Source organism: Coregonus clupeaformis, chromosome 17 (assembly GCF_020615455.1).
Source record: "Coregonus clupeaformis isolate EN_2021a chromosome 17, ASM2061545v1, whole genome shotgun sequence".
NCBI lineage: Eukaryota > Metazoa > Chordata > Actinopteri > Salmoniformes > Salmonidae > Coregonus > Coregonus clupeaformis.
In genome coordinates, this window is record NC_059208.1 from 26,367,351 (window position 1) to 26,391,096 (window position 23,746).

General features: G+C 43.0%; 2 protein-coding genes across 6 annotated transcripts in view; both read left to right on the forward strand.

Annotated features, from left to right (window-relative positions):
* LOC121556089 (CD276 antigen) overlaps positions 1-23,746 on the forward strand; it is a 149,723-nt gene that overhangs the window by 35,385 nt on the left and 90,592 nt on the right. The gene's annotated exons all lie outside the window — the stretch shown is intronic.
* Positions 4,593-8,723, forward strand: LOC121556058 (CD276 antigen). Of its 5 annotated transcripts, none has more exons than XM_041869925.2 (5): positions 4,593-4,661; positions 4,864-4,895; positions 6,676-7,035; positions 7,120-7,413; positions 8,132-8,723. In XM_041869925.2, the coding sequence occupies exons 1-5, from the start codon at positions 4,657-4,659 to the stop codon at positions 8,245-8,247; spliced, it is 807 nt and encodes a 268-aa protein (XP_041725859.2). In that variant the 5' UTR covers positions 4,593-4,656; the 3' UTR covers positions 8,248-8,723. The 5 variants fall into 5 exon arrangements, with proteins under 5 accessions (XP_041725859.2, XP_041725862.2, XP_041725857.2 ...); XM_041869928.2 differs by lacking the exon at positions 4,593-4,661 and adding an exon at positions 7,939-8,009 and having other exon boundaries at positions 4,668-4,895; positions 7,120-7,392; XM_041869923.2 differs by lacking the exon at positions 4,593-4,661 and having other exon boundaries at positions 4,668-4,895.

Below are 23,746 nucleotides of genomic sequence, written 5' to 3' on the forward strand. Positions count from 1 at the left end.
CTGCTAAATTGATAGTAATTTAGACTAGGAATGCATTGAGATACTGATCTGTTGTAATTCTAATTATGAGGAAGGTAACGCTAAAATTATGGATAATATAAAGGTACATTCTGTTAGTGTCAATATGTGCCAAGGTGAGAGTTTTAACTTTGAATGATGGAACCAAGGTGACTGACTCAGAATTGTCATTCTACATTTGTTTTGGGTAATTAATTTGAGTATGATTATGAATTGTAAGCTGACTGATTGATCTGAATGAAGATATGTGAGTTAAAGATGTTGACACTATTCTTAAACATGTCCTAGGTAGTATGGTTAAAACAATGCTACATTAGTTTTAATGTGTTAGGAGACTAACACTTATGTTGGAATTATTTTGAGTAGAAATAGTGATTTTTTTATTATGAGTATAACTTTGAATGCAAAGATTGTGATTGGTAGCATAAACATTATATACTTGTGTAAATTTATGAGATTAGTAATCCCATTAGGAGGGATATGATGTATATTCTTTAATAAATTAGAAGATAGAACTGGGTTAATCACGAACATTGAGTTAGAATTGTTTGTTACTGGGCTAGGAATTTTATTGGGGCATTTCACTGTGTGTGTGGGGGAGTAGAGAGAAACTGCCCTAGGGTCAAGGTGCTTGCTCTTACTTGAATCCATGGCTGCCTTTTGTCTCTCTCTTAGAACACAGTGAAGGGAGCGGCACCAGGGTTGAATAGAGTTTGGGCTAGACCTTTGTCTCCTTGGTATCTTCTTGATTGATTACAGCTTGAGGGGGTGAGGCACAGGAGAGCGGGTGATTGGTTGGAGTAATAGTTCAGCCGCCCTCAGGGACAAAGGAAGTGGGCGGAGCAATAAAAGAGCGGGAAAACTGAAGAGGACTATATAAGATGAAGAGGGACCTTAAGAAGGTGTGCCCCTCTGCAGACGGGTATCGGTTTTGTTGAGAACTTTAATAAAGTCATTTCTTAATGCAACAAAAACTCTGTAAGACCTTATTTGTAATAAAGTATGGTGGTTATTTTCCACAACATGTGTCGTCGGCAAACTTAATGATGGTGTTGGAGTCTTGCCTGGCCATGCAGTCATGGGTGAACAGGGAGTACAGGAGGGGACTGAGCACGCACTCCTGAGGGGCCCCCGTGTTGAGCATCAGCGTGGCAGATGTGTTATTACCTACCCTTACCACCTGGGGGCGGCCCGTCAGGAAATCCTGGATCAAGTTGCAGTGGGAGGTGTTTAGTCCCAGGGTCCTTAGCTTAGTGATGAGCTTTGAGGGCACTATGGTGTTGAACGCTGAGCTGTAGTCAATGAATATCATTTTCATGTAGGTGTTCCTTTTGTCCAGGTGTGAAAGGGCAGTGTGGAGTGCAATAGAGATTGCATCATCTGTGGATCTGTTGGGGCGGTATGCAAATTGGGTGGGTCTAGGGTTTCTGGGATAATGGTGTTGATGTGAGCCATGACCAGCCTTTCAAAGCACTTCATGGCTACAGATGTGAGTGCTACGGGTCGGTAGTGATGTAGGCAGGTTACCTTAGTGTTCTTGGGCACAGGGACTATGGTGGTCTGCTTGAAACATGTTGGTATTACAGACTCAGTCAGGGACAGGCTGAAAATGTCAGTGAAGACACTTGCCAGTTGGTCAGCGCATGCTCAGAGTACACGTCCTGGTAAGCCGTCTGGCCCTGCGGCCTTGTGAATGTTGACCTGTTTAAAAGTCTTACTCACATCGGCTACGGAGAGCGTGATCACACAGTCGTCAGGTACAGCTGATCCTCTCATGCATGCTTTAGTGTTGCTTGCCTCGAAGCGAGCATAGAAGTAATTTAGCTCGTCTGGTAGGCTTGTGTCACGGGGCAGCTCGCGGCTGTGCTTCCCTTTGTAGTCTGTAATAGTTTGCAGGCCCTGCCACATCTGATGAGCGTCGGAGACGGTGTAGTACGATTAAATCTTAGTCCTCTATTGACACTTTGCCTGTTTGATGGTTCGTCGGAGGGCATAGCGGGATTTCTTGTAAGCGTCCGGGTTAGAGTCCTGCTCCTTGAAAGCGGCAGCTCTACCCTTTAGCTCAGTGCAGATGTTGCATGTAATCCATGGCTTCTGGTTGGGGTATGTACGTACAGTCACTGTGGGGACGACGTCATCGATGCACTTATTGATGAAGCCAGTGACTGATGTGGTGTACTCCTCAATGCCATCGGAAGAATCCCGGAACATATTCCAGGTGTTCCAGTCTGTGCTAGCAAAACAGTCCTGTAGCTTAGCATCTGCGTCATCTGACCACTTCTTTATTGACAGAGTCACTGGTGCTTCCTGCTTTAGTTTTTGCTTGTAAACAGGAATCAGGGGGATATAATTATGGTCAGATTTGCCAAATGGAGGGCGGGGGAGAGCTTTGTACGCGTCTCTGTGTGTTGAAAAGGTGGTCTAGAGTTTTTTTTCCTCTAGTTGCACATTTAGCATGCTGGTAGAAATGATGTAAAACGGACTTAAGTTTCCCTGCATTAAAGTCCCCAGCCACTAGTGACACTGTAATTGGGGAAATTATTGGGCCCTTACAATAAGGTGTGTCAGGAAGGGACCAGGCTGTGGTGGTGCCGATATGGACACCAGGGAAAGACCCTACTCATCCATCAAGCTATAAGCCGATAGCGTTGACATCTCATGGCTGTAAACGTATGGAAAGGATAGTAACAGAAAGGCTCACTTACTTCCTGGAGAGCAGAGGCCTATTGTCATCAGACCAAAGTGGGTTCAGGATAGGCAGTGGAACCATTGATCCTGTATTGTGCCTAGAGTCGGATATACAGAGGACTATGACATGATGTGGAAGGAAGGTCTGCTTATCAAACTGGAAATCATGGGGGGTTGGAGGAAGAGTTTTAACTGGATAAAGGACTTTCTTTTTGGACCATCAATACAAGTGAGGGTGGGGAGTTTTATGTCAGAAAGGTATGAAGTGGATAATGGCATCCCCCAGGGAAGTGTCATTAGTCCTTTGTTGTTCTGCATTATGATAGACAATGTATTCTCCAAGGTGAGACCAGATATTGGGAGGTCATTGTTTGCCAATGACGGGGCACTGTGGAAGAGAGGGAGAAATATTCCTGATACAGCCGGGAGAGTTCAAGAAGCGATAAGACAAGTTGATCAGTGCTCCATCAGGTGGGTCTTCAAATTCTCCATTGAGAAAACACAGACTGTTTTTTACTAGAGGGAAGGTTGGGGAGGAAATATGCCTGAAGCTGTATGGGCGGAATATAGAGAGGGTGGGAGTGTTTAGGTTCCTGGGGGTCTGTTTTGACACTTGAATGACGTGGGGGGAGCATATTAACAGAGTCGTTTTCAAAGGAAAGAAAATATTGAATGTGATGCATTGCATTGGATTGATATTGGCATGGCGAAAGAGATGGCACTGTTTGAGAACGAGTTCAGCCCTTCTGTGGTGCTTCCTGCTATCCCATCTTGGTTGATATCTCAGCCAATGATAGACCTAGGGTTGCTTGAGAGGGCAAGAGCTGGTGAGGAATGAGTAGATCCAGTAAATATTGTAAGTGAACATTTAAGAACACAGTACTATGCTTTCTTGAATGTACTTTATTCGCTGATAGATCTAAGGACCCTAAAACAGGGAGGATAGTTGCAGCTTTTAGTGTTGCTCAGTTTAAGGTTGCAGTGACAAAAAGAGCAACGGATCATGTATCTGTATACACAATGGAGTTGCTGGCCATACTCTTGGCTGCAGAGTGTGTGGAGGAGGTGAGGCCAGACAGGTGGGTGGAAGAGGTGAGGCCAGACAGGGTAGTCATCTGTTCTGACTCCTGTGCAGCACTGATGAGCTTAAATTCATTTGTGTCACAAAGCAGACAAGATGTCTTGTATGAGATTTTGCAGTGCCTGTTTAGATAGAAACACGTGGGTATTTGTGAGGTTCCTCTGGGTGCCAGCTCATATGGGAGTAGAGGGGAATGAGGAGGTGGATGTTCTTGCCAAGCAGGCTCTCAAACATCCTAATATTGAAATGGAAATGTCAATAAGAAAAGCAGAAGCCAAGGGGTTAATAAGAACAGTGGTTAAAAACAAATGGCAACAATTGTGGAACAGGGAGGGAAAGGGAAGACACCTGTATAAGATCCAGGAAAAGGTGGGGGCAGGGAGGTCCTCAGGTCAAGAGAGAAGGGAGGAAAGTCTAATAACAAGGCTGAGTCATACAAGGCTGAACCGCACATTGACATTGGTAGGAAAACATCCAACTGGGAAGTGTGATCACTTTCAGGAGGGTATGGAGACAGTGGAACACGTTCTATTTCAGTTCCAGCACTATGAGAGGGAAAGGGAGAGATTGTTATTAGATTCAAAGAGTAATGGTGTTGAAGAGACAGGTTTAATTGTACTGTTAATGCAACTTCACATGATGTGGTATTTCTTTGCGTATTTCGTTTCCTTACGGAGAAAATATTAATGGGTAGGATTTAGACCTTTCCTGTCTCTGGTCTACACTCCAATCCAGTTGGTGGCGGTAATGCAACTTTAAAGTTGGATGCCAACCGCAGCTAAGAAACAAACAAAAAAACAAAAAAACAAAGGGAGTTGGGACTTTGCTGCACAATCTGCTTTACTTTCTTTTTCCCTTGTTCTCGGAACATGGGGTACGCGCTAACTTTTCATTCATTCACTCAAATGTTTAACAAAGTTTAGAAACTAAGGGGTGTATGTATAATTGGATCCCCATGCTTAATAGGCTCTATAATGCATCACATAGGATAAAGGAAATACAGGATAAAGTCAGTCCATGGATTATTAGAAGCCAATTTCAAAGAGCATGTGTCTCTCTCTCGCTTTGTCTTTCAGGTTGCACGTGGTCTCCATACCGTTTATTATCAGTAAGTAAACTCGAAGTGTTTTCATATGGTGTGTATGGACAAGTGGTAGGTCCTATGTCAAACTTTTACAACTTTGAGTAATTCTTAAATAAATGGAATCCCTCATCAGTGATCACAGGTGTACATTGATTAGTGCATTAGTGTGCAGACCTCAAGTCTTGTTTAATACATATTCAACACTATTTGATGAAAACAAATAATAAATGCCTAAACAAGCCCAGGTAAACATATATGTGCTTATAGAAAGTCTACACCCTCCTTGGATTTCTTCATTTTATTGTGTTACAAAGTGGGATTATAATGTATTTAATTGTATATTTTTTTTGTCAATGATCTACACGAAATACTCTAATGTCGAAGTGGAAGGAAAATTCTAACCTTTTTTTTTTGAAGATCAATGAAAAATAGAACAGTAATGTACCTTCATTAGATTAGATAAGTTTTCACCCCACCCCGGTAAGTCTCATAAGAGCAGATTTAAGTCAAAACTGTAATTTGGCCACTTAGGAACATTCATTGTCTTCTTGGTAAGCAACTCCAGTTATATTTGGCTTTGTGTTGTAGGTTATTGGGCTGTTGAAATGTGAATTCCTCTCCCAGTGTCTGGTGTGAAGCAGGTTTTCCTCAAGGATTTTGCCTGTGCTTAGTTCCATCATGTTTCTTTTCATCCTGGAAAAACTCCCCAGTCTTTGATGATGTCAAGCATACCCATACCATGCTTCTACATCTGCATTGCTTGCTGTTTGGGGTTTTAGGCTGGGTTTCTGTATAGCACTTTGTGACATCTGCTGATGTAAAAAGGGCTTTATAAATACATTTGATTGATTGATGATGCAGCCACTACCATGTTTGAAAATAAGGAGGTAGTTACTCAGTGATGTGTTGTGTTGGATTTGCCCCAAACATAAGGCTATGCATTTAGGCCAAAATGTGTATTTCTTTGCTGTGTTTTTTTTTTGTTGAAGTATTACTTTAGTGCCTTTTTTGGAATACTTTTTTTCTGTATATTCTTCTTATTTTCAGTGACATCCATAAGCAGTTTCTTTCATGTCCTGCAGCTCAGTTCAGAAGGATGTCTGTATCTCTGATGTGTATGAGTGGTTTAATACATCATCCACAGCGTAATTATTAACTTGACCATGCTTAAATATATATTAAATGTCTGATTTGTTATTGTTACCCATCTACCAATCACTGGCCTTCTTTGAGGCTTTCGAAAATCTCCCAGGTCTTTGTAGTTTAATCTGTGCTTGAAATGTAATACTTGACTGAGGGACCTTACAGATTTTCTATGTACTGTATGTGGGACAGAGGAAGGGGTAGTCATTCAAAAATCATGTCAACTCCTATTATTTCATACAGTGAGTCCATATAACTTATGTGAATTGTTAAGCCAAATGTTACTTCTGAACTAATTTAGGCTTGCCTAAACAAAGGGGGTGAATACTTATGCAATGACTATTCTAGTTATTACATTTTTATTCATTTGTAAACATTACGTTATGGAGTATTTTGTGTAGATCAATGACCAAAAATTACAATTAAATATATTTCAATCCCCCTTTGTAACACAATAAAATGTGAAAAAAGTTCAAGCGGGTGTAGACTTTCTATAGGCACTGTATGGATTGTCATTTCATCCATTCTGTCCTTTCATGGTTACACAGCAAAGAAGTAAGGATACAATAACATATTAGAACAATGATTGATTTGCTGTAATTATTACCAATACCACTCTCTCCCACATCATCCTTCTCTCTTTCTACCTATTCCATATCAGTGATATCATCAGTGGTAACTACAACCAGTCTACAACCCCGAGAAGTGGCAGCTCCGGGCAGTGACATCACCCTTAGCTGCTCTTTCCCTCCGTCTAAAAACCTGAACCTCAAATACCTGATCGTCAACTGGCAGCATGGAGAATCAGAGGTGGTCCACAGCTATTACCATGGGAGAGATCAGCTGGAAAGACAGAGTGGTGTTTACAAGGGACGCACTCATCTGTTTGAAGACCAGCTCGCTGTGGGAAATGCCTCACTTAGACTGAGTGGTGTGCAGCCGAGTGACCAGGTTCAGTACACCTGTGATGTGACAGATGAACAGAGAAGCACCCAGGAAAGTCTACAACTTCTAGTGGCAGGTAAGTTCCATTGTTGCTGCATCTATATTGTGTAGTTTAAATGATAACTGCACCTACAAAAGTATTTATAATATTTCAAAACAGCCCCTTATGATGAGCCCAGGATGTCCGTCCAAGCCACTTGTGACTGCTTTGTTGTCACTCTCCGTGCCTCTCAGGGGTTTCCCCAGCCAGAGGTACTGTGGGGAGGTGTGATGGGCTGTAACACCACTATGGAGTTGGACAGCAGGGGGCGCTATGAGCTGGCGAGTGAGGTGACCCTGAGGTTGAACAGCACTCTGACTGTTACAGCAGATCTGAAACTGAGGGTTCTGGACCAGAGTTTCACCAAGTCTCTCACACTCCACCCACCACCAGGTAAAAGATCAGGTTTCCAAGGTTTGTTCTTTGACTACAATGTTGTTTTCAGATCTTTTATTTAGAGTTTTTTTACGATTGGATATTTTGGATTATTGATCATCCATGTGTTTATTCTTCTGGTGCAGTATGTACCTAACACAGTCCATCGAGATGTGATACCATACTTGCACAAAATGTTTCGGGGGAGCTGCAGGTCTCAGAGGTGGTGATGTTATGAGTGGCGCAGTGGTCTAAGGCACTGCATCGCAGTGCTAACTGCCACTAGAGATCCTGGTTCGAATCCAGGCTCTGTCGCAGCCGGCCGCGACCGGGAGACTCATGGGCGGCGCACAATTGGCCCAGCGTCGTCCAGGGTAGGGGAGGGAATGGCCGGCAGGGATGTAGCTCAGTTGATAGAGCATGGCGTTTGCAACGCCAGGGTTGTGGGTTCGATTTCCACGGGGGGCCAGTATAAAAAAATATGTATTCACTAACTGTAAGTCGCTCTGGATAAGAGCGTCTGCTAAATGACTAAAATGTAAATGTAAATGTTATTGTGCGAAGCTAAGCTGACTGCAGCTGGCTCCACCACCACATCCACCCCCCATTGAACATGCCCTTCTCCAGAGCAAGCTGTGAGTGTTGTTCACAATACTCTACTGCTGTTCATGATAAAGTACTAGTCAGATATAGAGGGAAATGTTGCTTATTTCAGTGACTGAGGTTGAGTGCTCCTTTCTTCTCCTCCCTTCCACAGTGTGCTGTGTGATGCCTGCTGAGCAGAGGAGCAGATGGTTGACGTATCCCCTGCTGCTAATGCTGCTGGGATTGGTGCTCCTGTTATCCAGGGAGAGGTCTGAGCAGGAGACCTAAAAGGATAAGAAAACAGAAATATAGAATGACCTTCAGTCCATGGTCACTCAACAGGCTTTATGCCAGAGCAACTATCATTGCTTGTTTACAAAGAAAGAACATAAAGGGAGGACAGCCTTTTAGACTAAAGTCATTTTCATGGAAAGTTATTTTGTAAAATCAGAACTACACTACAATACATTATACACAAAGTTCAACACAATACAGTTGACACACTCACTATAGGACAGTGGGAGTTGCACACCACACCACTAGATGGTCATATGTACCTCTACTCCAAATCTGGTTCCTCTTAAGGTTTCTTCCTTGTAGGGAGTTTTTGCTTGCTGCAACTTTCTCAGGGGTTTAGCTCAGGTTACTGTGTAAATCACCTTTACATCCGCAGTTTTCTTACTGGGCTTAATAAATAAAATGTATTTAATAATAAGTCATTTTTATCCAAAGCGACTTACAGTCATGCGTGCATACATATTTATGTATGGGTGGTCCCGGGGATCGAACCCACTACCCTGGCTTCACAAGCACCATGCTCTACCAATTGAGCTACAGAGGACCTTTGATCTGATTGAAATGATGGCAGCTATAGCATCTAATGACAATTGTTACGTGTGTTCCAGTCAATGTATCATACATTCCAGAATGTGTTATTTTGTAATAAAAGGAGATGAACCCCCAATTGCGATGTCTTTTTGCTAAATCTCTTTAACAGGAAAGAACTTGCATGTTGGCATTATACCAGCAGTACAGGGAGAGTGTCATTTTCTCCTGTAACATTTCATATTTTAGTAGATTCCTTTTGGTCAAATAATGACATGAAACTGTATAATTTTATTTCATTACACCCAGAGCAAATTGTTTTGTTTTGGTGTTCCTGTGGGATGCAGAGGGCGACATTGATCAAATCCAGGGGATTTCCCATTCTCATGGGCTTAGACTGCACAGGGGAAATTCCCAATTCATGTGGACGCACTGTGATTATCCTGGATGTGTTTTCCACTGTAGCAGCATGATGTACAGTACCCATCACCTAAAAAGCAGAAAGATATAGTTTACCAAGCTACCAATTACTTCTCACTGGAAGAAGTTAAGCTACACCAGCATTTCCCACATTTTGGTTTTTGCCCAAGCACTACAGAGCTGGTTCAAATAACCAAAGATTGATGAATAGTTGATTATTATCCCCAGGACCAAGTTTGGGAAACCATGAGCTACCCTTAAAGAGCTACCCTTAAAGAGATTCTCCTGTACTTTTAAATACTTTTTAACAAGTAGTTCTGAATGTAGCACTCACAAGCCAAAAGTGGCCCCAGAAAATTGTGTACTACGCCACAAATGTGCAGATATTGGCACCACATCATTGCTCTCTCTCTGCTGTGTCCACTGAGCCATTGGGCCTGCCCTGCAACCTCATTGGATAACGCTAGGCAGCCCTCTTGCTAGCTGTCACTCAAATGTGAAGGGCTAGAACTCGAATTGCTAAGGTGCTGGCCCACATGGGAGGATATGTAGGGAAAATGGCTCAGCACAGCTTCAAGAAAACAGTCGCTTTCAAACTAGGGATTTCGTGGCTAATTGAAGTTAGACAGTACATCTGCTCATAGATTATGCATGTATGAACTACAGATTGACACATCCAGCCCAAAGAGGCAGGTTGAAAAATACTTTATTTGTCGCAAAAATATCAGAGCAAGTCTAAGTAAAATATAGTTTACTTAACTAGTTTATCTGAAAAAGTAGTTCACTACATCAAAACTACTTTGTGAAAAATTATATCTAAATATGAAATGTCATAAGCTAGGTTTCCATGAACTTGTCCAGTGATTTTTGTTGACATTTAGAAAGTTTGCATGGCTAGTAGATGCGAATAAATATGAAGTGGTTAAAGTGTTTCCATCCATTTTGTAAATTGATAAATGTCAGCCTGTATGCCCTGCCCACTAACAGGTAACTGCCAAAATAAAGGAAACACCAACATAAGTTGTCTTAATAGGGCGTTGGGCCACCACGAGCCATTTCTTTTTTTGTTGATGGTGGTGGGAAACGCTGTCTCAGGCGCTGCTTCAGAATCTCCCATAAGTGTTTATAACATCCTCCTGACCTACAAAGCCCTTCACCACCTTGGAGAACATGCATATGGGGAATGTGGAGACGAGGTCTAGTTAAAGTGCTGTTTCTATGGGGGTTGTGCAGTGATGGAAAAACAGGTGGAAGTGAAGCAAAAGAGAAGTGAGCGTAAAATCTCATATTCAGAAGCAGTGAAGGTAGTTCACCCAGAGACAAGCGGGGCACCTAGAAGATCGGGTCTTCCAGGACAGAGCGGGATGCAGGTTGGGCGTGATATAGGGAGCAGAATGGGGGAGACCACAAGAATGGTAGATATAAGAACGGTTGTTACATTTGTAACAGCAGCTATCAATTGCACAGAAAAAAGAGCAATCTAAGACTTAGATACAGATCGTTGTGGAAGAGGCAGTGAAGTATCTTGTGATCACAGGACTGACATGGGAAAATGTACAGGATGACCTCAATGAGATTGAGAATCGATCCAGCCAGGAATCATGTCTTGGTTAATTTTATAATGGTGTTATCCTCCAATGGAATGCGAGAAGTTTGATAGCCAATGGGCAAGAGTTCAAACTGTTTCTTGAGGATTTACCAGCTAAACCAGATGTGATATGTCTCCAGTAGACATGGCTTAAAACGACTCTAGATTTTGTAATACAAGGTTAAGTTGTAGTCCGTAGAGATAGGGTGGCAGGGGAGGGTGTGCTACCTTTATAAAGTGGGGGATCCCATATAGGCTTATGGGAGAGAGAGTTGAGCATTAGTATGTAGTGGTAGAAGTGTGGTTGGGAGGAGGGAATCTGGTAATAGTGAACTGTTACAACCCGTGTAAGAGACTAGAGTTGATGGCTCTTGGGAGTGTAAAAGGTCAAGATAGGAGACGGGTGATATGGTGTGGGGATTTGAATGCCCACAGTATGCTCTGGGGAGGGTTTTGGATTGATGTAAATGGACAAGTGTTTGAGGAACTCCTGGATGAGAAAGGGTTTATGTGCCTTAATGATGGCTGGGGAACCAGGATTGACCCAGTAACTGGAAGTTCTCAAGTTCAATGGCAGGCAGATGCAGTTGAGAGGTATGGGAGGAACCTACAGGGGGCAGTGATCACTACCCTATCATTAATGTACTGTAGGAATGAGAGTGGAAGATACAACAGGAAATGGATTGAGGAGATTTGGTAAAGCGGACTGGGGTCAGTTTCAGGAGTTGAGTGAACATGGTTGATTTCTGTGCAGATATGGAAACAGTGAATGATGTAGTAAGAGGAGCAATAGTAAAGGCCTCAAGGCAGGTGATACCCACAGGTACAGTGGGGAGAAGGAGAAAGGCAGTTCCCTGGTGGACTGAAGAGTGCAGAGAAGCTGTAAAGAGTAGGAACGGTTCTTTCAGGATGTTGAAAAGGTCCAATAACTACTAGCACCTGATACAGTAAGCACAAGCAGTAGTAAGGAGGACCATTAGGACAGCAAAGAGAGCGTATTGGCACCGGTTCTGAGGAAACATAGGCAGGACTACCCCTGTGGGAGTGGTATGGGGGATGATTAAGAGTGGGGAGTGGGGACAGGCAAGATTGGGATCTCCCTGTGCTGAAAAGTGGGGAAAACTGTTGCATTGAGAAACGTGATGAAGGCAGAGATTTTAGCCCATCCATTTGTGAAGGTGCAAAGCTCAAATAATTTGGCAGAGAAGGGACAGCGTGAGAGAGAGAGGGTCAGAAGAGAACATCTGTGGGTCCTGGATCAGAGAGGTGATGGAGGAGGCATTGAATTCCCCTTTTACATTGGCTGGGAAGGATGAGATGTGTTACCTCATGATGGCTCAACTCAGTGACACTGCAATGGGAAACGTATTGGGCCGTTACAATAAGGTGTGTCAGGAAGGGACCAGGCTGTGGTGGTGCTGATACGGACACCAAGGAAAGACCCTACCAATCCATCAAGCTATAGGCCGAAAGCGTTGACTTCTCATGTCTGTAAATGTATGGAAAGGATGATAACGGAAAGGCTCACTTACTTCCTGGAGAGCAGAGGCCTATTGTCATCAGACCAAAGTGGGTTTAGAAAAGGCAGGGGAATGATGGATCCTGTACTGTGCCTAGAGTCGGATATACAGAAGGACTATGATATGATGTGGAAGGAAGGTCTGCTTATCAAACTGGAAATCATGGGCGTTGGAGTAAGAGTTTTAACTGGATAAAGGACTTTCTTTTTGGACAATCAATACAAGTGAAGGTGGGTAGCTCTATGTCAGAAAGGTATGAGGTGTATAATGGTATCCCCCAGGGAAGTGTCATTAGTCCTTTGTTGTTCTCCATTTTGATAGATGGTGTATTCCCCAAGGTGAGAACAGATATTGGGAGGTCATTGTTTGCCGATGACGGGGCACTGTGGAAGAGAGGGAGAAATATTCTCGATACAGCCGGGAGAGTTCAAGAAGCCATAAGACAAGTTGATCAGTGCTCCCTCAGGTGGGTCTTCAAATTCTCCGTTGAGAAAACACAGACTGTTTTTTACTAGAGGGAAGGTTGGGGAGGAAATATGCCTGAAGCTGTATGGGCGGAATCTAGAGAGGGTGGGAGTGTTTAGGTTCCTCAGGGTCTGTTTTGACACTTGAATTACGTGGGGGGAGCACATTGACAGAGTAGCTTTCAAAGGAAATAAAATATTGCCTGTCTGGAATGGAGTGGGGGCTGGATAGAATGGCGCTGAAAATGCTATATATGGCGCTGAATACAATTTTGGGTGGATTGGTAGGTATTGGCATGGCGAGAGAGATGGGACTGTTTGAGAAGGAGTTCAGCCCCTCTGTGGTGCTTTCTACTATCCCACATTGGTTGATACCTCAGCCAATGATAGACCTAGGGTTGCTTGAGAGGGTAAGGGTTGGTGAGGAAAGAGTAGATCCAGTAAATATTGTAAGTGAACACTTAAGAACACAGTACTATGCTTTCTTGAATATACTGTATTCGATGATGGATCTAAGGACCCTAAAACAGGGAGGATTGGTGCAGCTTTTAGTGTTGCTCAATTTAAGGTTGCAGTGACAAAAAAAGCAACGGATCATGTATCTGTATACACAATGGAGTTGCTGGCCATACTCTTGGCTGCAGAGTGGGTGGAGGAGGTGAGGCCAGACAGGTGGGTGGAAGAGGTGAGGCCAGACAGGTGGGTGGAAGAGGTGAGGCCAGACAGGTGGGTGGAAGAGGTGAGGCCAGACAGGTGGGTGGAGGAGGTGAGGCCAGACAGGTGGGTGGAGGAGGTGAGGCCAGACAGGGTAGTCATCTGTTCTGACTCCTGTGCAGCACTGATGAGCTTAAAATCATTTGTGTCACAAAGCAGACAAGATGTCATGTATGAGATTTTGCAATGCTTGTTTAGATTGAGACACATATCGGGGTATTTGTGAGGTTCCTCTGGGTGACAGCTCATGTGGGAGTAGAGGAGAATGAGGAGGTGGACGTTCTTGCCAAGCAGGTTCTCAAACATCCTAATGTTGAAATGGAAATGCCAATAAGAAAAGCAGAAGCCAAGGGGTTAATAAGAACAGTGGTTAAAAACAAATGACAACAAATGTGGAACAGGGAGGGAAAGGGAAGACACCTGTATAAGATCCAGGAAAAGGTGGGGACAGGGATTTCCTCAGGTCAAGAGAGAAGGGAGGAAAGTGTAATAACAAGGCTGTGATTGGGACAAACAAGTCTGAAACACACATTGAAATTGGTAGGAAAACATCCAACTGGGAAGTGTGATCACCTTCGGGAGGAGATGGAGACAGTGGAACACGTTCTATTTCAGTTCCAGCACTATGAGAGGGAAATGGATATATTATTATTAGATTCAAGGAATAATGGTGTTGAAGAGACAAGTTTAATTGTACTGTTAAGGCAACCTTCACGTGATGTGATATTTCATTGCGTATTTTGTTTCCTTAGGGAGACAGGACTCATGGGTAGGATTTAGACCTTTCCTGTCCCTGGTCCACACTCCAGTCCAGTTGGTGGCGGTAAGGCACCTTTACAGTTGGTTGCCAACCGCAATATAAAAGCCATAGAAGAAGAAGAAGAAGAAGAAGAAAAAGAGAGGGACTTTTCCTTCACTATCTGCTGTACTTAATTTGTCCCTTGTTTCTTTGGATCATGGGGTATGCGCTAACATTTCATTCCTTCACTCAAATGTTTACAAAGGTTTAAAAACTAAGGGGTGTATGTATAATTGAATCCCTATGCTTAATAGGCTTTATAATGCATCATATAGGATAAAGGAAATACAGGATAAAGTCAGTCCATGGATTATTAGAAGACGATTTCAAAGCATGTGACTCTCTCTCGCTTTGTCTTTCAGGTTGCACGTGGTCTCCATACTGTTTATTATCGGTAAGTAAAATGTAAGTGTTTTCATACGGTGTGTATGGACTAGTGGTACAGTGGGGAAAACATTTATTTAGTCAGCCACCAATTGTGCAAGTTCTCCCACTTAAAAAGATGAGAGAGGCCTGTAATTTTCATCATAGGTACACGTCAACTATGACAGACAAATTGAGATTTTTTTTCTCCAGAAAATCACATTGTAGGATTTTTAATGAATTTATTTGCAAATTATGGTGGAAAATAAGTATTTGGTCACCTACAAACAAGCAAGATTTCTGGCTCTCACAGACCTGTAACTTCTTTTTTAAGAGGCTCCTCTGTCCTCCACTCGTTACCTGTATTAATGGCACCTGTTTGAACTTGTTATCAGTATAAAAGACACCTGTCCACAACCTCAAACAGTCACACTCCAAACTCCACTATGGCCAAGACCAAAGAGCTGTCAAAGGACACCAGAAACAAAATTGTAGACCTGCACCAGGCTGGGAAGACTGAATCTGCAATAGGTAAGCAGCTTGGTTTGAAGAAATCAACTGTGGGAGCAATTATTAGGAAATGGAAGACATACAAGACCACTGATAATCTCCCTCGATCTGGGGCTCCACGCAAGATCTCACCCCGTGGGGTCAAAATGATCACAAGAACGGTGAGCAAAAATCCCAGAACCACACGGGGGGACCTAGTGAATGACCTGCAGAGAGCTGGGACCAAAGTAACAAAGCCTACCATCAGTAACACACTACGCCGCCAGGGACTCAAATCCTGCAGTGCCAGACGTGTCCCCCTGCTTAAGCCAGTACATGTCCAGGCCCGTCTGAAGTTTGCTAGAGTGCATTTGGATGATCCAGAAGAGGATTGGGAGAATGTCATATGGTCAGATGAAACAAAAATAGAACTTTTTGGTAAAAACTCAACTCGTCGTGTTTGGAGGACAAAGAATGCTGAGTTGCATCCAAAGAACACCATACCTACTGTGAAGCATGGGGGTGGAAACATCATGCTTTGGGGCTGTTTTTCTGCAAAGGGACCAGGATGACTGATCCGTGTAAAGGAAAGAATGAATGGGGCCATGTATCGTGAGATTTTGAGTGAAAACCTCCTTCCATCAGCAAGGGCATTGAAGATGACAATGACAATGATCCCAAACACACCGCCCGGGCAACGAAGGAGTGGCTTCGTAAGAAGCATTTCAAGGTCCTGGAGTGGCCTAGCCAGTCTCCAGATCTCAACCCCATAGAAAATCTTTGGAGGGAGTTGAAAGTCCGTGTTGGCCAGCGACAGCCCCAAAACATCACTGCTCTAGAGGAGATCTGCATGGAGGAATGGGCCAAAATAGCAGCAACAGTGTGTGAAAACCTTGTGAAGACTTACAGAAAACGTTTGACCTGTGTCATTGCCAACAAAGTATTGAGAAACTTTCGTTATTGACCAAATACTTATTTTCCACAATAATTTGCAAATAAATTCATAAAAAATCCTACAATGTGATTTTCTGGAATTTTTTTTCTCATTTTGTCTGTCATAGTTGACGTGTACCTATGATGAAAATTACAGGCCTCTCTCATCTTTTTAAGTGGGAGAACTTGCACAATTGGTGGCTGACTAAATACTTTTTTTCCCCACTGTAGGTCCTATGTCAAACTTTTACAACTTTTAGTAATTCTTAAATAAATAGCATCCCTCATCAATGATCACAGGTGTACATTGATTAGTGCATTAGTGTGCAGTACTCAAGTCTGTTATTTGTTTACTACATATTCACATTATGTTTGATGAAAACAAATAATAAATGCCCAAACAAGCCCAGGTATACAGATATATGGATGTGTCATGCATTCCCCTCCCCATATCCCAATTTGTGCCACCCATGAGTAAGAAACCTACATGTCAAGTATGGACCATATATTGCGTTCCCTACAGGTTATATTATTATAATTATTAATTTAATTTAATATTTTAAATCCATTGAAGTTTGTTTTAACCAAATCAAGTTGAGGAAGAAAAAAGGAGAACCCTTGTACCTTGCCAAACCTGACCTTCACCAGACAGATCCATGGAGAAGGGGGATAGAGTAGGGCATAAAGCCTTGAGATGTCCCTACAGGTCACAAAGTTTGATGTTGTCTATACAGGTTATAGAAAAGAGTAGAAGCACTGAACCTATCTATTCAGACCCCAGTCCTACCTACTTACAGGTTATGGAAAATGTGTTCTTTTGATATTTCTCCACTAGTTTTTGTCAAGGAGAAACCCCCAACTTCAATGTAAAAGATAATAAAACAAAAACACTATAGTAAATACTACAGTAATGTCTGTAAAAACACTACATTCAATACTACAGTATACTACAGTAATGTCCACAGAAACACTACTGTGAATACTATAGTATATAAATATAGTAATACTACAGTATTTATACCATATAGTATTTTTTCATGTAGGTGTCGTTGAAATTACCACTAAGGACCCCAAAGTCAAGCTTAAATGAATTCATGTTTATTCACACCAGCGGAGAGATTACAGACAAACAGCACTTCACAGTACAAGTTAGTCAGGTGGTGGGGTTAAGTACAGTACACCTTTTCAGTGAGACGTGACATAGTTAGTAGAATGTTCTGATAGTCAAGCAATCTGGCTGGGGTCAGGTGTGCAGTGTTGGCCTGAGTAATAATCGCATGTACCGCATGGGGAACATGCACAGTCAGCTCAGTCATTGCAACAATATCAGAACACGCCAAAACAGCCTCTGTAGCTGCAGCAACAGAGCGAAGGCACGAAACCATTCCTCTAATAACAGTGTCAAGACGCTTAGTAGTACCCCACTGGTCTATAACCAACCCCATGGTATTGAGTCAGCACAGCTGACATAAAGCCATCCGTTTCAGAAAAAAAGAGATGAAAAGGTTTAGTATGGTCTGGCAACCCTAAACAGGGGGTTTGCTTTAACCTTACAAGGGCAATTTCAGCCTCATCAGTCCAAACAAAAACCTCTGACACCTCCATCTTTCTCCCATAGATACAATCCTGCTAGGGCTGGACTATCTCCGCATAGTGTTTCAACCATAGATGACAGTAACCAGCCACTCCCAACAGGGACATCATGTGTTGTTTAGTGACAGGTTTAGGCAAGGTCTTTATTGCCTCTAATCTGTCCTGTGAGAGAGCGCAACCCTCAGAAGTAATGTCATGACCCAAATACTTAACTGAACTACACAGCTGTTTTTAGAAGGGGAAACTTTGCGACCATTCTCTGCCATAAAGATCAATAGGGCCATGGTGTCCTCGTGACAGATCTCATCAGAACGGGAACAGACCAGTATCTACTAGCTATGGAATTTTGTTACACAGTATTTCAATTTCTATCAGGGGGTTTTCAGTGGAGAGTGTGGTAAGTTTCAGCATTTGCAATTGGTCTTCTTCGTCATCATTTACTTCTTCTTCTGTGTCTTCTTCTGTTTCCGCCTCATCCTATGACTGGCCTCCCCCTCTTCTAAAAGGGTCTCCCACCCTTACATCATCGGGAGGACCAGGCCAATCCTTCTGCTCTCCACCGCCACCATACACACTTTGACACCATCTCGGGATGTGTCCATTCTGGCCACAATTGTAGCATGACCAGTCACTACCTTCCTCGCTTCTGCTCCTAGAGTTACCTCTTCTTGCCCCTCTGCCTCCTCCTCTTCCTCAGCCTCTGTGCTCTTGACCACTGCCCCCACTGCCTGCTCCCCCATAGACCATCATCTGGGCAACCTGTAACTTCTTCCCCGTCTTCTCCTCTTTTGTTTTCTGCTGCCTCTCAGCATGACACACATAAGGCACCACGTCCTTTGTGCCCTTTGACTCCCAACCGATACAGGTGGTGGTGACAGCAGCTTTGAGGTCTGGGCTCAGTCCCAACAAAATAGAATGGCACTGCAGCTTATCAAAGGATTCATTTTTACTCTTGGGTGATGAGAAAAATGTGTTGGAGCTCGAGACTCAACTCCTAATCATTGGCTTGATATCTTCCTCTCTCAGTCTTCTCTCTCTCTCCTCTCTCATTTATTATTTTTCTCCTTCTTCATGTTCTCTTTCACGTTCCTCTCTTTCCTTTTTATTATGTTCTTCTCTCTCTTTCCTCTTGTCTGCTTTGTCTCTTACTCTGTCTCGCTCTCTCCGTCTCTGCGTTTCATCACTGTCCCATTGACCTGGAGAGGGACATATTTCAGCAACGGGCATTATTGCTGCTGCTGCTCCTCCGCTCGCTCCACCTCCAGGCTGATAGGGAGGGGGTGCCGATGACCGAGTCGGGTATAACCGGTCTTCATCGTCTTCTCTTCTCTTTTCTTCTTCTTCTTTACTTTCTTTGTCCTTCTCAACAGTGGCTTTCAACATCAAACCCTTAGTATTTTTCTCCTTCTGTGTCTCAGCTTCTCTCTCCCATTTTCTAAAATCGTCCCACTTATTTTTCTCCTTTTCTGCTTTTTCAAGTATCTTTCACACTTCTTCCAGTTTGTCAGTACTCATAGTACCTTCAAAAGGGAACACCCCGTTCGTCCAATTGGTCCAGTTCTCTCTTTGCTCCAGTACCCCCTTAGCAAAAAAATTAATCCATTATTGCCAAAGCCCCCTTGGGCTCCCAACACGGATTCTCCATCCTACTTTTTGAGTGCTTTTCACCCATTTTATTGGTTATTAATCTTATCCTTTACAGTCTAAGAATTAACAATCTACACTCAAAAAGGTTAGTCATTCACACTTATTCTCTCATACATGCATGTTCAACACACCACAATACAGTATTCAACTCCCACTTCTCTATTTTCACTACTCGTAGCTCTCAGGCTACATAGACATTTCTCTTATGCCTACAAACAGTACTGCCAACGGGGCTCTCACTAGCCCTGCTAAATCCCCTCTCTGGGATTTAGGATCCTTGTCACTACTTTTATTTTCACTGTAAATTCATTTAAATTGACTTACTGAAATGCAGTGGATTGTCTGTAAATAAAAAAATAAGCGTGAGACACTGTAAGCAGAAAGAGACACAGTAAAATTCCACTACATAGGCATATGTACTTCTACCCACGAGTCTTCCTCTCAAGGTTTCTTCCTTCTAGGGAGTTTTTCCATGCCACTGTGCTGCTGTTTGTGTAGGGGTCTAGGCAAGGTTACTGTAAATCACTTTTTACATCCACAGTTGTCCCACGAGGCTTTATAAATAACATTAATTAATTAATTGGTTGGTTTAAATGAAGGCAGCTATAGAGAATGTACTGAAAATTATTATGTTTGTACCAATCAATGTAGCATACATTCCTTAATTTGTTATTTTGTAGTAAAAGGTGATGAACTCTCAATTGTGTGACTTTTTGCTCATATCATCAAATGCTATTGAGGGCTTTATTTAAAAATGCTAATAGTAATAAGTTCATAAAATTGCAACTCATTTCAAAGCATAAATGACAAGATAGCAGAAATTATACCATACAGGCAAAGACACTGGGAGAATCTCAATTGGATACCCTCTCCTCTCTCATCGCCTCCTTCTCAAAACCCATTGGATGAGAAAGCAAGAGGTCCCGCCCCTCTGACCTTCTTCTCCAATGGGTTTTGAGAAGGAGGCGAGGAGAGAGGACGTGAGTAGTTTACAATTGAGAATCTCCCACTGTTAACGCTCCTTCTATCTGTGATGAATGCCTTGCCCGAACAGCCGCTAGTGGTCGCTGCTTCCTACCTGTTGAAGAGATTCCCTCAAGCCTAGGAACATAAAGGGCGCAGTGGTCTAAGGCACTGCATCGCAGTGCTAGCTGTGCCACTAGAGATCCTGGTTCGAATCCAGGCTCTGTCGTAGCCGGCCGCGACCGGGAGACCCATGGGGCGGCGCACAATTGTCCCAGCGTCGTCCAGGGTAGGGGAGGGAATGGCCGGCAGGGGATGTAGCTCAGTTGGTAGAGCATGGCGTTTGCAACGCCAGGGTTGTGGGTTCGATAAAATAATGTATGTGCTAACTGTAAGTCGCTCTGGATAAGAGCGTCTGCTAAATGACTAAAATGTAAATAAAGAGATCTATTTATGTTCCTAGCCTCAAGCATAGGCTAGTCAGTGCATAGTGAAGAATTAGAACACAACACAATGTTGTTGTTTTTTTAATCCGCTGTCCTCAATGTCATTGATACTGTTTATTAGTGTTTATTTTTCATTGATTTGTAATAAATGTTAGAATTTCCCTACCACTTTGACATTAGAGTATTTTGTGTAGATTGTTGACCAAAAATGACAATTAAATCAATTTTAATCCGACTTTGTAACACAATATTATTATATATTTGGTGACATAATACCAGATATACACTGACTGTGCTCTTTCCATGACACAGACTGACAAGGTGAATCCAGGTGAAAGCTATGATCCCTTATTGATGTCACCTGTTAAATCCACTTTAATCAGTGTAGCTTAAGGGGAGGAGACAGGTTAAAGATGGATTTTTAACCCTTGAGACAATTGAGACATTGCTTGTGAATGTGTGCCATTCAGAGGGTGAATGGGCAAGACAAAATATTAAAGTGCCTTTGAACGGAGAATGGTAGTAGGTGCCAGGTGCACCGGTTTGAGTGTGTCAAGAACTGCAACGCTGCTGGTTTTTCACACAACAGTTTCCGTGTGCATCAAGAATGGTCCACCACCCAAAGGACATCCAGCCAACGGCAGGCCAGTGGTCTAAAACGGGTCATTGATGAAAGACGACAAAGGAGGATGACACGAATTGTGCAGGGCAAAAGACAGACTACTACAGTTAGTCAACTGACAGTCCAGTACAACACGGTGCCCAAAGACCCATAAAAGAATGCACAACTCGTTGTACCTTGAAACGAATGGGCTATGGCAGCCGACGACCTTACAGAGTTCCACTTGTTTCAGCAAAAAACAAGAAACTGCGATTGCAGTGGGCTAAGGAACAAAAACACTGGACACTGGAGAATTGGAAAAACATTGCCTGGTCTGATGAATCCCGGTTCCTGCTGTTTCACATTGATGGGAGGACTAGGGTATGGAGAAAACCACGAGTACATGCATCCGTCATGCCTTGTGTCAACATTGCAGGCTGGTAGTTGTGGTGTGATGGTGTTTGGTGTGTTTTCATGGCACACATTGGGCCCCTTGATAAAAGTGGCGCAACGTTTGAATGCCACAGGACATCTGAACATCATTGCCAAAAAGGTGCATCCCTTCATGGCAGCAGTGTATCCATCTGCAAATTGATTTTTTCAGAAGGATAATACTACATGCCACAAGGCTAGGATTGTTCAACAAATGGTTCCACGAACATGACAGTGAATTCAGCTTACTGCAGTGGCCTGCCCAGTCACCAGATCTCAATCCAATTGAGCATCTGTGGGATGAGATGGAACGAGCTATTCGGAGTAGAGATCCACTTCCAGCCAATTTGACACAACTGTAGTAAGCATTGGAGTCAACGTGGGCCAGCATCCCTGTGGAACGCTTTGACACCTTGTAGAGTCCATGTCCTGACGAATTGAGTCTGTTCTGAGGGCAAAATAATTGTTTTGACTTAGAACAGGGACATTTTCCCCAAGTACCTGGGTAACTGTCACTACGCCCCCCAAAGATTAATGTAAAAATTTATTTTATGCATTTTTGTTGGTCTTTTTGTTGTTGTTGTCATTAACCCTTAAAAGCTAAAGTCTAAGTATCTTATTTTAATTAAATCAAATATAGAAGAAAACATTTTTGCATTGCACATCCAGGGGTTCATTAGGGCGATATGGGCGACGCACTGCCAAACGGGAAAAGGAAGGGATTTTTTTTCTAATCAATTATATCACGGCAACAGTAGTTATCAGTGTTCTAATCTAGACGTCTGATCTGCCACTAAATGTCCAATCAGGCTAAAGTCGTGCTTCAAATGGCCCCGCCCCTTTTGGGGCGATTTCAGTCAGGTTGAAAATCGCCCCAGAAGTCTCTCATAGACTCTCATGTAAAATCTTTTTTTCAAATATCAGAGCTTTCAATACAATCTCTATGGGTTCCGGGGAGGGCTTGCACTTACGCGCTTTCGTCATACGTAACATAACCATGAACGTAACTAAGAAAAGAGCGGGTAGCAGCGTCAATCAATTCACGTACTACTGTCAAGATGGCTAGCGTTCAGTGCAACTCGATTGTCTCTTTGAAAGAAGTTCCTTTTTGTCGGCGAACAAATCAAGATAAATTGGCAACGAAACAATTAGGACCTCCCAGACCAAATTTAATAATTCAACAGGTTTCTACTAAAGGGGGAAAGTCCTACACCCGAGGATTTTCCAAAAATTGGTACGAACAAAAAACCTGGCTAGCAGGCTGCGATGTAGCTAATGCAGTCTTCTGCTACCCCTGCTTACTCTTTCACCCTGAAGGCGGCACGGCAGACAGCACCGCTTGGACAGCGACTGGTGTAACGGACATGCACCATCTTTCAGAAAAGATTAAGAAACATGAGCTGTCCAAAGACCCACATGGATAGCTGTTTGAGATTGTCTGCTTTGGGGAGAGTGAACATTGCCACTCAACTGGATGAGGGATACAGGCTAGCTGTCCGCCGCCACAACGATGAGGTTAGCAAGAACCGCCACATCCTCAGCCGGCTAATCCAGTGTGTGAAGTTTTGCGGAGTGTTTGAGTTAGCTTTGCGAGGCAAAGATGAAACTGAGGGCTCCACCAACCCTGGTATTTTTCTTGGACTTGTCAACTTTGTGGCACAATTAGATGAGGTGTTTTATGGAAATGCATATTGTTTATGCAGTGTTGAGGAATGTGAAAGAACACCCTTGATTATTTTTTACTGTGATAACTTATTTTGCTTTTGTAAGCCAACACTTTTGAGATCAGTCAATAAATGCTTCTGGTATTGACTTATATGCTGCCCCTGTCTTCATGTTGTTGCTGGACATATCTTTTTTTAAATGTGTGTAGGTCACCTAAATCATCAGAAAAATTGCCCCCCCTGAGAATTTCTTCAGGAGCCGCCACTGTGCACATCTCACTACTTATATGATAAGGTTTGGATGTAAGGTCCCTTTTCATTTTCTC

Coding starts and splice junctions, on each gene's coding strand:
- LOC121556058 (XM_041869923.2), top strand. CDS start 4,835: ATGTGTCTCTCTCTCGCTTTGTCTTTCAGGTTGCACGTGGTCTCCATA. Junction 7,036..7,119: donor TCTACAACTTCTAGTGGCAG/GTAAGTTCCATT, acceptor ATTTCAAAACAG/CCCCTTATGATGAGCCCAGG. Junction 7,414..8,131: donor TAAAAGATCAGGTTTCCAAG/GTTTGTTCTTTG, acceptor TCCCTTCCACAG/TGTGCTGTGTGATGCCTGCT.